This window comes from Eubalaena glacialis, chromosome 19 (genome assembly GCF_028564815.1).
Source record: "Eubalaena glacialis isolate mEubGla1 chromosome 19, mEubGla1.1.hap2.+ XY, whole genome shotgun sequence".
Classification (NCBI taxonomy): domain Eukaryota; kingdom Metazoa; phylum Chordata; class Mammalia; order Artiodactyla; family Balaenidae; genus Eubalaena; species Eubalaena glacialis.
This window is the reverse complement of record NC_083734.1, coordinates 26,018,918-26,032,598: the sequence shown is the minus strand read 5'-3', so window position 1 is coordinate 26,032,598 and position 13,681 is coordinate 26,018,918. Positions and strand designations below refer to the sequence as shown.

Here is a 13,681-nt window from a genome sequence, read left to right as displayed (position 1 = left end):
TAAAGGCTTTTTAAACAAACATTTAGGGATAGCATACGTGTGGTAGCACTAACCTTAAGTGTACAGCTTAATATCTTTTTTAATATATGTGTACATCCAGGTAGCCATTTACTCAGATCAAGATATAGAACATTTCTAGAATCCCATAAGATTCCCTTGGTTCCCTTCCCAGTCTATCCTTCTCCATCCCCAGAGGTGACCACTCCTCTGACTTTTCTGATCATTGATTTTTTTAAAAATTTATTTATTTTATTTGTTTTATTTTTGGTTGCGTTGGGTCTTCGTTGCTGTGCACGGGCTTTCTCTAGTTGCGGTGAGTGGGGGCTACTCTTCCTTGTGGTGCGCGGGCTTCTCATTGTGGTGGGTTCTCTTGTTGCGGAGCACGGGCTCTAGGCACTCAGGCTTCAGTAGTTGCGGCACGCAGGCTCTAGAGTGCAGGCTCAGTAGTTGTGGTGCACGGGCTTAGTTGCTCCGCAGCATGTGGGATCTTCCTGGATCAGGGCTCGAACCCATGTCCCCTACATTGGCAGGTGGATTGTTAACCACTGTGCCACCAGGGAAGCCCTGATCATTGATTATTTAAGACAGTGGTTTTCAAAGTGTGGTCTGTGGACTCCTGGGAGTCCCCAAGACCTCTCATGGGTCTACAAGGTCAAAATTATTTTCATAAGACATTACTTACCTTTTTCACCTTGTTGACATCTGCACTGATGGTGCAAAAGCAGTAGTCGGTAAAACTGCTGTTGCTTTAGCACAAATGAAAATACTGGTACCAAATGTACTAGTAGCCATTGTATTCCTCACCATCATGCACTCACATTTTTTTTAAAAAAGGCAGTTTCATTTAAGAATATCTTTGATGTATTAGAAAAATTATTAATTTTATTAAAGTTAAATCCTTGAGTACACGTAACTTTTAATATTCTGTGTGACAAAATTGGGAGTACACAAAAAACAGTTTTGCTGCATACCAAAGTAGGAAGATGATTGTCTTGAGGAAAAGCACTTGTGCAATTGCTTGAATTCTGAGCTGAATTAGCCTTTATTGTTTTCCACAGAACACCATTTTTACTTAAAAAACTGACTGACGAAGTGGTTATTCAGCCTTGAGTATTCAGCAGATATGTTCTTGAAAATTAGTAAAGTGAGTCTGTCATTAGAAGAAAAATAATCTAGCTGCCTTCTATTAAAGCAATGCCAATGATTAAATTTGGGCTTTCAAGCAAAATTAGACTTCTGAAAAACTTGTATCATCCACTGTGAGCTTGGTAGCTTTCCAACTTTTAAAGATTTTCCTGATGATATCAGGTATTAACAAATGTGATTTTTAAAATATATTGTCTAATGAAATGTGTCAGTATTTAGAAGATCAGCATAATTCAGTGAATCAGTATTTTCCAAAAAACCATGCATGGGTGAAAGATCCATTCAAAGTTCAAGACGGGCTAATCGATTTTCATGTAATAGAATATGAAGAGGTCATTAATACAGTTCAGATTCCACATTGCAACTAACTTTTAAGAATCTGCCATTTGTTGAATTTTGGTGCAGTATCAAAGAAGAATCTTTCTTTTCCAACTATCTGTGTGAAGGTTGATATGTACGTATGAAGCAGATACGAGAATCTAGCTGCCTTCTATTAAGCCAGACATTAAAGAGATTTGCAAAAGTGTAAAACAATGCCACTCTTAGCGTTAAATATTTTTGTCAGATCGTTATTTTTCATAAAATGTTATGTTAACATGTAATGGATTTATTATTGTTATTTTCAAAGTTTTAAAATTTAGAAGTCAATTTCTAATATGTAATTATTAATGGATATAACCCACATAATCAAAAGCTCTTTGAGGGACTTCCCTGGTGGCGCAGTGGTTAAGATTCCTCCTGCCAATGCTGGGGACACGGGTTCGAGCCCTGGTCCGGGAAGTCCCCCATGCCACAGAGCAACTAAGCCCCTCCGCCACAACTACTGAGCCTGCATGCCACAACTACTGAAGCCTGCGCGCCTAGAGCCCGTGCTCCACAAGAGAAGCCACCACAATGAGAAGCCCGCACATCGCAACGAAGAGTAGCCCCTGCTCGCCACATCTAGAGAAAGCCCGCGTGCAGCAACGAAGACCCAACGCAGCCAAAAATAAATAAATTAGTTAATTAATTAAAAAAATATATGCTTAAAAAAAGAAAAGCGCTCTTTGAGGTACTCAGTAAGAATCCTGAGACCAAAATGGTTAGGAACTGCTAGTTTAAGGCATTAACTCTTGACTGTAATAAGAATCATTGTAATCTGAAGTAATTTTTTAAAAAAGTGCTTCACAGAGGAGTTGAGAAGTGAATTTTTCCCCCCCACTGCACGCGGCTTGCAAGATCTTAGTTCCGTGCTCTCAGCAGTGAAAACACGGAGTCTTAACCACTGGATTGCCAGGGAATTCCCAAACGAATTGTTTATTGTACCAAAAAGCAAAGAAATTAAAAGGACACAGAAGTCAGCTTGAAGGAGCTAATGATGTTGACTTTGATTACTTGGTGGAAGTGGTATCTGCCAGACTTTTCCGTTGTGAAGTTACTCTTTTTATCTTTGTAGTTAGTAAGTATTTTTGTAGGAAAGTACTTTGAAACCACATAAACACTCCATTCCTTATCAAACTTTTGGTCCATTTATTAAAATGAATTCAGAATATCCTATTTTGTTTAATGGTTTAAAGTTTGTTACTATCATTATTTTGATGCTAACATTGTCTCAGGTTTGGCCAGTGAGAGCTCCTTCAAACTGGCTTCTGTGTCCTGTTAACTTCCTTGCTTTTTGGTACAACAGTCAGTAGTTTAACCTAATCTACAAGTAACCATTTTAGCACTCTTTTCTTTTTGGTAGTATTCTAGAGTGCTTTGTTCTTGAATATTGATGATCTGTTTATAACATATTTCCGTAGTTTTTGACTAAAACAAGCACTGACTGGACTTTCAAAAGTCATTTAATGTCAAAAGAGCACTTACTTTTGAAAAAACTTTAATCTCTGTATTTGCTTCATCTGTTTTCTATTGTGCATTAACTCTAGTAATTAAAGTCAACCTAAAGTCAAAGTAGTAGCTTTTTAAAATATATATTTACTTATTTATTTTGGCTCCACCGGCTCTTAGTTGTGGCACGTGGGATCTTTAGTTGCAGCATACAAACTTCTTAGTTGTGGCATGCGGACTTCATAGTTGCAGCATGCGGACTCTTAGTTGCAGCATGCATGCGGGATCTAGTTCCCTGACCAGGGATCAAACCTGGGCCCCCTGCATTGGGAGCACAGAGTCTTACCCACTGGACCACCAGGGAAGTCCCCAAAGTAGCTTGTTTCACATAGGTATTCCCTTTCTCTCTGCTAAACTGATGGAACTTTTAGAACATTAGGTTAATATATTCATTTCTTCATACCTTGTGTTTCTATTGATTATTAATTAGGTTGCCATAAAAATACAATCTAACAATATAAAAGAAGAAAACTTTAATACTCTTGCAAATATGTTCAGATGTTATTGTATGTAAGACATTTTAATTCTATTATTTGAACAGTACCTTGAACTTGAATTGCCTCTTGTTAAGAAGAAATTGTCTGTTTTTCCAAGTATTTAGAAAAGTATTTCCAAAATATTTTTCCTGTGCATTCCATTAATTATTGGGCTGGCTAAAAAGTTCATTTGGGTTTTTCTTCTCTTTTGTTTTTTTTAAAAAATATTTATTTAGGCTGCTCCAGGTCTTAGTTGCATCATGTTGGCTCTTAGTTGTAGCATGCATGTGGGATCTAGTTCCCTGACCAGGGATTGAACCCAGGCCCCCTGCATTGGGAGTATGGAGTCTTAGCCACTGGACCACCAGGGAAGTCCCTCCTCATTCTTATAGATAGGGAAGCTCAACCATAGAAAGATGAGGTAATTTTCCCAAGGTCACACAAGTATCAAACAGACTTGAGAGCAGAGATCCTAACTCCAGAGCCCCACCCTCAACTACTACACTATACTACCCTCAGCCAAGATGATTAAAACAGTCACTTCTTTTAAGTAATTAATGGGAAAGGGAGGAAAGAGATGGGTAAACACTTTATGCTATAAATATGATAAATGCCTTAGTAGAGAGATGCATGAGAGACTGGGGGGATCCAGAGGAGAGACATTTTAACTCTGAGGAGGTGTGTATGTGCAAGTCCTCCTCTGTCTTTTCTATTATAGCTTAAAAATCATGTTTAGGTTCTTGTAACCCTCCTGCATTGCTGTGGCTGTGTTTTGATCTTTGATTCTTCTTGGTGCAGCTAAAAACAATTCAAAATACCACTACGTTCTTTAAAACACTTGTAATGTCTACATAATATATAAACATCATGATTCATTTGATGTATCTTTTTTAGGTGAATTTCTGGAAAAATAAAATGTTCAAATTAGCTTCAATTTAATGTTTTCACAGGTGCTGGAGAAAATTTGGAGAATACAATGGCAGCCTTTCAGCAGTAAGTATATAAAAAGGTGTTCTTTTCTTTTACAGTTTATCTTTAAAGTGATGATGATTCACCAAGTGAGGATAGTACACATGTAGCATCCACTTGTGATAGTTGTTTCTATTTTATTAAAATGGCTTTTTTTTTTTTTTTTTTTTTTTTTTTTAGTTAGTCTGAAGTGTTACAAAGAGTGTTTGGCTTCTGCATAACTGAAAAACTAGATCAGAGTTTTGGGTAATCAAAAGATACTATAGTTCCAAAGCTGAAAGAAGACATTTGTAACAAGGCACATACTGTGTGTAATGCTAATTAGCCTCAGAGAGAAAGAGAAAAGGAGAAAATGAAAACACTGTTACATTGGCTGTTATTTATGAGTAGGATTATGTGTCTACTCAGTAATTCTTCCACAGATCAGGTCGAGCTGTCATCTGGTCTTTCTTCTTTGAAGCCTTATGAGTGTTGATCTTATTTTTTTAAATAAGGTAAATTATTTGTTTTCAATGTTTAAATTATTCGTATTTCATATAGATGTCTTTTAGAGCACCTCACAGAGAAGCAGCAGGAGACACAGGAATGAAAGCTGATTGACACCTTGTTCTTTGTCTTAGAGTGAATGATTATCATCAGTCTGTGGTAATGGTGCGAACACTGTTTTCTGTTCCCTGAAAAGTAAGACGGGGAATGTGATAAGTTAACTCCCATGAAAAACATTACCATCCATATTTAGTAAGAAAAATATTTTCTTACGTAATTTTTGAGCCATTTTTATGTATATAATTGGGGCCAATAAATCAGGATAATTTGGCTTAAGTTTTTGTTCTGCTTCTCATCATTCAAAGACACTTTAGAGATTATTTTTCCTGTTATCAGGTCCCAAGGTACTGCTTTTCCATAGTCTAGTTTCGTCTAAATCCTATCCTCCTATATTTGTCATTGCTTATTCTTTTTGTTCTATAATATGATGCCTTTTGACTGTAATCTCAAGTCTCTTACAGCTCTAAAATGCAAAATCTTTCCTCCTGTCACTGACTGTGAAACAGAATAATTTAATTTAAATTAGTTTGTTATCTTCTCTACTGAGATTATGTAGCTAGCTCCTATAGCAAAATATATTTAATTTTATGTGAACAGTTTTCACTGTGATATACACACACATATGCATACCCACGCACACCCTCATTCACTGTCATTTATCCAATATTTGTTGCCTGTGATGTAGTAATATATATTGCTTGGGGAAAAACTGCTCATAACTTTGAGTGGTTTTTAGCATTCCTTTATGTAAAAGTATATTATTTTGTAAGTTTTTCTCCATATTTTTTTTTTGCTAAATCTTTACCAAACACCCTTATTTATGAAATTAAACTATTTCTAAGGATGGTACGTTTGTATAATACATTATTTCTAAGGATGGTACCTAAATGTTTATCTTTGAAGACTGATCCTCTGAAAAATTTTTTGGTATTCAAAGAATAATTTAGATGGTTTTTACTTGCTATATATAAAATTTCATTTCCCGTCTTCAAGCAGTTTGTTTTTATATTGTTTTGTTCAAGCAGTAACTATTGAAGAGTACCACAGCCTTCTCTATCATGTGGTAGCTTTCTATAACTTTAGTTTTTTGGAGGTTTTTCTCGTACTTTAAAAGAAGAAAGCAACTCTTCCGTATGTTATTATTAGTGTTTATTGGATATATTTATTTGTAAGGCTGTTTGCTAATTGACTTTGAAATTTATAGAAAACCTAAATCAAATAGGCTTTAATTTTAAACTTAAATTTTTTTGCTGTTGGTGGTGGTGGTGATGATTTTGTTTTTTGTTTTGTTTTGTCTTATGCATCAGTGCTCTTACTTTCAATAAGTAGTTTTTTAAATTGTACTTTGTTTTCATTTATAAATATTCTATTTAACTGCTAGGACACTTAGAAAGTTGTTTTTTTTTTTAATATGCCTACTTCATGAACAACAAGAAAAAAATTGTTTAAGCGTACTATTTTTAAGGTACTGTATACTAAAAAGATAAAGAGTTATAATACATAATTGGCAAAAGACAGACACTGTGCTTAAGTATGGTATATGCTTGAAAGGATATATAGTTGAAGGAGAGATAGTAAAAAATACAATGAGCAGCTAAAACTTAGATCTTATTTATATATATGGTTAGACATATACTTCACAAAGCATGTATATTATGACATGGAAGCGAAGATGATATTAGAGAAAGTATAAATAGTTGGTGTGGGAAGCCTAGTTAAGATTAACCAGAAAATTGAAAAGATACCAGGGTTAGAAGAGCTATCATTTGGTGGAGAGGAAGAAGCTATTTTAAAAATGTGAAATGTTTGAGGTTAAGATGTGATGGTATGTGGACAAGATACATCTAGAAAATTGAAAAGACCTTAAGAATGCATGGAAAATTAATTCATTATATGTTCATTACATTATAGTAGGGCTAAAGAAGTAATTAGTACTGACACAGAGAAATAGTTACATCTCACAATTTATAAAAGTTCTTTAATGTGCTTTATAAAATAATTTCACAGACACCTTAAGTTGTGAATGTGGCTCTTCTGGGATTCCTTGGAAGCCAGAATCTTTCCTTATTGATTTCTCAATCCCTAGCATTTAGCTCTGGTGCTAATAAGTTCTCACTAGTCGCTTACTGAATGATATATGGAATGGGGCACTCAAGAACAAAGCAGAATATTGGGGGGTAGGATAAATTGGAAGATTGGGATTGACATATATACACTATTGATACTGTGTATAAAATAGATAACTAATGAGAACCTACTGTATAGCACAGGGAACTCTACTCAGTGCTCTGTGGTGACCTAAATGAGAAGCAAATCCAAAAAAGAGGGGACATATGTATACGTATAGCTGATTCACTTTGCTGTACAGTATAAACTAACACAATATTGTGAAGAAACTAAACTCCAATAAAAAAAAAGAAAAAGCAGAATTTTAACAGAAGACAGAGACAGAACCCCGTTCATAATAAACATGGAACCAAAAACTAAGGAATTGTACTACAAGGATACACACACACACACACACACACACACACACACGCACATACACAGAGTCACTAAGCCCCTGAGTATGTAAAATCTGGTTCTTAAGAGCTAATAAAACTAGGTTATTAAACCAGACTGCCTTTGTAAATACCCATAGGACAATTTGATCCCTGTGGTATTACCACGAATGCTTAGAGAAAGAAACAAGTTGTATTAGCAATAGCTGCAAGTATAAGTTGGCAGACAGTCAGAGTAATTAATCAGTGACCTGATTCTCATGATAAAATTCTTTAGAATGTCTAATTAATACAATACTAATTATCTCATCTCTGAAATGGGAATAATACAACCTCAATGTTTTGAGGAATAAATGAGATTCAAATAAATTCTTTAACATAGAGTCTGTTTTAAGTTATGATGCATTGTTTTTGTGAAGTTTGAAGTAATTTCACTTCTTTTAGAGCTAGAGTTTTTATTTCTTTTTCCGGAAATGTTGAAGCCTTGGCTTCCCTAGCTTTTTTCTGTGTTTATCATCAGCTTATCAGAAATGCAACTATACAATGTTTGGTGTTTCAATTGAAGTAGATGCATATTGTTATTTATGGAAAAATTTGAAGACCAAAGTGATAAAAGAAAAAGTTTTCTTGCTCTGTTCTAGCTATTTGTGTATCAAATTTGAGATAATTTTATTAGAATAATTTACAAATTGTCCTAGATACACTTACTATTGTTCTAAATTTTTACTTATTAGCTTGTTAATAAGAGAGAAACATACTATAAATAGAAAATTTTTTTTTATAATTCCTAAACATTTCTAAAAATATCCAACATTTCAGCTAAAGGCAAACTTCATACTTAGAAAGATTTTAGGTAATATGTATAGTTTTTTTTAAATACAGGAGAATATAGATAACCCCTGCTCTTACCCTCCTTTACACACTCATACAAAACCAAAACAAAAATAAAAGAAAGACATGTATGTGACCAAAAATCAGCAGTACCAACAGTACCAATTTTTTTTTTTTTTAGCTATATAAAGAATCTTAGAATTTTATTTTAAAACTGTTTGCTGGCTCTATACGTCGCTTACAGTGTCTACATTTTTTATTCTTTTTTTAAAAAAACTAAACACAGTTTAACAATATACAAGGAAATTTTAAAATACAGAAAAATAATTCTATCAACCTAAAACCTGTTTTTATTTGCCTATTTGTGTTTTTTTTAAACATTTTATATTTATTTATTTATTATTTATTTTGGCTGTGCTGGGTCTTAGTTGTGGCATGCATGTGGGATCTAGTTCCCTGACCAGGGATTGAACCCGGGCCCCTTGCATTGGGAGCATGGAGTCTTACCCACTGGCCCACCAGGGAAGTCCTTATTTGCCTATTTTTGGATTTTATTTTTACACATTTGTGGTTCTAGCAAACACACAATTGGCAAACAAATAATCTCTTTTAAAGGTGGATGTCCTTTAGAAGAGGACATGTACAGTTAACAATTATTTACATCTTAGTAAGAATTACATTAAGGAGCCAAGTTTGTTTGTTTTCCTCTAACAACTGGTGATAATCAGAACACTGAAAGGGAAGATTATTTAAGGAGAAGTAAGGGAGCAGTATGAGACTTTGGCACAAGGCAGCAAGTGGCCATTGGGTCTTTTGGAGTGGGATTCTGATGGGCTTGGATCATCAGAAGAGACCAAGTATGAGAAAATTCCGAAGTGGTTGGCTTCGAAGATAAATTTTGCCAGGTCCATATATATATATATACACACACACACACACACTTTATCAATGGGATCATACCATACCTACTTTTTTTTTCATTTAGATTCAACAATGACATTCCATTGTTGGAATAACAACTTCATTGAATAAAGTGAATACTTGATTCTTTGAAGTATGGTACTTACTATGGCTATGGATTATCATTGATGAACATTTAGGTGCTAGCTGGATGATAATTAATTAAAATTTAAAATGTTCATAGACATTGATAACCAAAATATGGCTTCATTCTGCTCATTTATTTATTTTTTTTTAATTTATTTATTTATTTTTGGCTGCATTGGGTCTTCTTTGCTGCATGCAGGCTTTCTCTAGTTGCGGCGAGTGGGGGCTACTCTTCGTTGTGGTGCACGGGCTTCTCATTGCAGTGGCTTCTCTTGTTGCAGAGCACGGGCTCTAGGTGCACAGGCTTCAGTAGTCGTGGCTCGTGGGCTCTGGAGCGCAGGCTCAGTAGTTGTGGCGCACGGGCTTAGTTGCTCCGCGGCATGTGGGATCGTCTCGGGCCAGGGCTCGAACCCCTGTCCCCTGCATTGGCAGGCGGATTCTTAACCACTGCACCACCAGGGAAGCCCCTCTGCTCATTTAGAAATGTGTGAATACCTGCAATATGCCCAACATCGTGAACGTTGGAAAATATGGAACAGATAGATACCTTCCTCACTAGGAATTTAGTATCTAGTTGTAGAGACATGACCTTATATGAAGTCATTTCCATTTCAAATTGTTTCCACCTTATAGGAAACAATTTGAATGTATAGGAATATATTACACAAACTGTAATTTATCTACTTTTACATTTTCTCATTCCTGCTTTCTCACTCTGCTCACCCCAGCTCTTATTCTTTCCATTCCTGAATTTTAAAAAAGTAAAAGTTTCTTTCTAAAACTCTCTCCCTGCCGCACCCATGTTTACTTTTTTTTTCATCTTGAAATGTCATTGGTGGTAATTGATACATAAAGTGCGTACAAAAACAAACAAACAAACAAGGGACTTCCCTGGCAGTCCAGTGACTAAGACTCTGCTCTTCCACTGCAGGGGACACAGGTTTGATCCCTGGTCAGGGAACAAAGATCCTGCATGTGGCGCAGCCAAAAAACAAAAACAACAACAACAACAAAACAAACAAAGTGCTATGTAAGCATTTTACATATACAGAGAGCTATCTCTTTTCATTCATTAATTCAATATTTAACAAATACATGGGACTTCCCTGGTGGAACAGTGGTTAAGAAATCCGCCTTCCAATGCAGGGGACGCAGGTTTGATCCCTGGTCGGGGAACTAAGATCCCACATGCCGCGGGGCAAGTAAGCCCTCGCGCCACAACTACTGAGCCTGCGTGCCACAACTAGAGAGCCCACATGCCACAAACTACAGAGCCCACGTGCTCTGGAGCCCATACACGACAACCAGAGAGAGAAAACCCGCATGCCACAACTAGAGAGAAGCCCACGTGCTGCAATGAAGGGCCCGCGTGCTGCAAAAAAAAAAAAAAAAAAGATCCCACATGCCTCAGCGAAGACCTGACGCAGCCAAAAATAATAATAAAAAAAAATATTAAAAAAAGTAAAAAAAAAAATACTTATGGAGTACCTGTTTTGCCCAGCCCCATGCGTAGGCACTTGTTTATAATAGTAAACAAGCCATAGTCCACAAACCCTTTCGTCAAAGAGCACCTGTCTAACTGGGCAAGTAGGGGAAGATAAATAGACGTATTCAAAACAGTGTGGTAAGTACTCTGACACAGTAAACACAGGTGCTACAGGAAGTCCTGGCAATTTGGCAAATAACTGGTAGATAGGCTACAAAATCCAGACTGGGGTCGGGGGATTAGGGAAGGTATCCTGAAGTGGTAGTTTTTAAGGTTACACCTGAAAGATGAATAAGAGTTAGCAGATAAGGGGAAGAAGAAAGACTTTTTAAAAAACTGCTGTTGTAGTATGTATAATATACATTCAGTAATATGCACAAATCTTAAGTGCACAGCCCAAAGAATTTTAATATATGTATACACCTTTGTGACCACCACCCGGATAAAAATATAGAACATCTCTAGCACCCCTGAAGGCACCCTTGTGACCTTTCCCAGCCTGTACTCCTTTCCCCTAGATGACCATTATTTTAGTTTCTATTACAATAGATTGATTTTGTCTGTTCCTGATAACATAAATATCATCATACCGTATTTACACTTTTGTCTCTGGCTTTTCTTTCTTTCAGTTTATATCTGTAAGATTCATCCATGATGTGTGAAATAATCTTGTACATGTTTTTTAATGGTCAAATGCATTCATCTCTCTCAGGTATATACTTAGCAGAAGTTGAATTGCTGTGTCATAGGGTAGGTGGATATTTATACTTTTCAAAGGATTGTACCAACTTAACTCCCACCAGCAATGTATGAGAGTTCCATTTGCTCCACTGTCTTGCTAACTTACTGTCAGTCCTTTTAATTTTAGGCATTCTGATGGTGTATAGTGCTGTCTCATTGTAGTTTTAATATCCATTTCCCTGTAGAATTTTTTTTTTTTTTTTTTTTTTTTTTTTTTTTTTTGGCTGCGTTGTGTCTTCGTTGCTGCACGCGGGCTTTCTCTAGTTGGGATGAGTGGGGGCTGCTCTTCGTTGCAGTGCGCGGGCTTCTCATTGCGGTGGCTTCTCTTGTTGTGGAGCACGGGCTCTAGGGTGTCCAGGCTTCAGTAGTTGTGGCTCACAGGCTCTAGAGCGCAGGCTCAGTAGTTGTGGTGCACGGGCTTAGTTGCTCCGAGGCATGTGGGATCTTCCTGGACCAGGGCTCGAACCCATGTCCACTGCATTGGCAGGCGGATTCTTAACCACTGCACCACCAAGGAAGTCCTCCCTGTTGAATTTTGATGTTGAACTTCTGTTCATACGTTTATTCGCCACTTGGAAATTCTCATTTGTGAAGTGAGAAAACAATTGTATTGTTTTTCTGTGAAAGACATTTCAGACAGAGAAAGTATTTAGAGAGCATGGGACTGCTTGGAGTGTAGGTGCAAGGTGGGGAGGAGGTGAAGAGAACTAATATTATCATCACTGTTTTGCAAATAAGGAAACAAGCATAAAGAACTTGCCCAACTGTAAATGGAATTATTTCATGATTTCCTTTTCAGATTTTCATTATTAGTGTATAGAAATAAAACTCATTTTTATACGTTTGTTTTGTATTCCAGAACTTTACTGAGTTTGTTTATTAGTTCTGACAGTGGTGTATATGGAACCTTTATTTCTACATATATGATTATGTCATCTGCAAATAGAGATAATTTTACTTCTTCTTTTCCAATTTGGATGCTTTTTTTTTTTTCTTACTCATTTGCCCTTCTAGAGCTTATAATCCTATGCAGAATTTAAGTGGCGAAAGTGGGCATCCTTTTCTTGTTCTTTACGCTTTCATTTTATAGATGTGGAAACGTGGGCCCAGAGAGGGGCAGTTACTCACCCAAAGTTACCCAGCAAGTTCATAGCAAAGCAGGAACTAGTGCCCGAATGTCAACTTCTAGTCCAGTGTTCTTTCCTTTATACTGGGTTGCCAGAATTAAGGATTGCTAGTTATGGAAAGCAGGCAACATGAGTCTCTTATTCTAAGTTCAGTTAGAATATTTTTATATCAATTATTCATAATAGATAACAGTCTTGAGGAGAAATTTTAGTATTATGGGATTTTCTACTATTTTGATTTGTAACTCTGAACTTTTTCATCTAATGTATGTAACCTAAATGTTTGCTTATGTTTCAGAATGTCATTATTCTTCTTTGTATTTCTTCAGTGCAGTTACAGTTGGAACTGATATGTTGGAATTGGACTGCCATATCACAAAAGATGAAGAAGTTGTAGTGTCACATGATGAGAACCTAAAGAGATCAACTGGAGTCAATGTAAACATCTCTGATCTCAAGTACTGTGTAAGTGAAAATGCATGATAAACTAATAATTAATAGATATTAGGGCCTGTAGGATTTTTAAAAACAGTGAGTGCCAGATAGCGCGTCCATAAATAATAATAAAAAAAGATAATGTTTAAATAATGAATGTCAAAGGAAAGTTAAAAAACTATTCTGACTTACAGTGAGGATTTGTATTCATTACGTACATCTGTGGAGACTTATTTTGATAACTATTTCAACAAAATTACCAAAGTCCTCAAATGTAAAACTACTGGAGTTCAACTTGTTTGACGTATTCTACAATTTATTTGATTCAGATTAAATATATGAATTAGTTTTAGTCTTCATGTATAGGAAAGAACCCTTTAAATATCTGATGTTAGTAGTTTACATGCTCATTATAGTAAATACTGATAAATGGAAGAAAAATAATGCCTAATTCTACCACCTAAAAAAAACTTATGTTAACAGGATACTATCTGTATGTATACCCTG

General features: G+C 35.9%; 1 protein-coding gene across 1 annotated transcript in view; it reads left to right on the top strand.

Moving 5' to 3' along the window:
• Window positions 1-13,681, top strand: part of GDPD1 (glycerophosphodiester phosphodiesterase domain containing 1) — a 38,648-nt gene that overhangs the window by 7,187 nt on the left and 17,780 nt on the right. Inside the window, exons 2-3 of the mRNA XM_061175989.1 lie at window positions 4,442-4,484; window positions 13,069-13,204. Of these exons, the coding sequence (XP_061031972.1) occupies window positions 4,442-4,484; window positions 13,069-13,204 (179 nt within the window). The remainder of the gene's footprint in view (window positions 1-4,441; window positions 4,485-13,068; window positions 13,205-13,681) is intronic.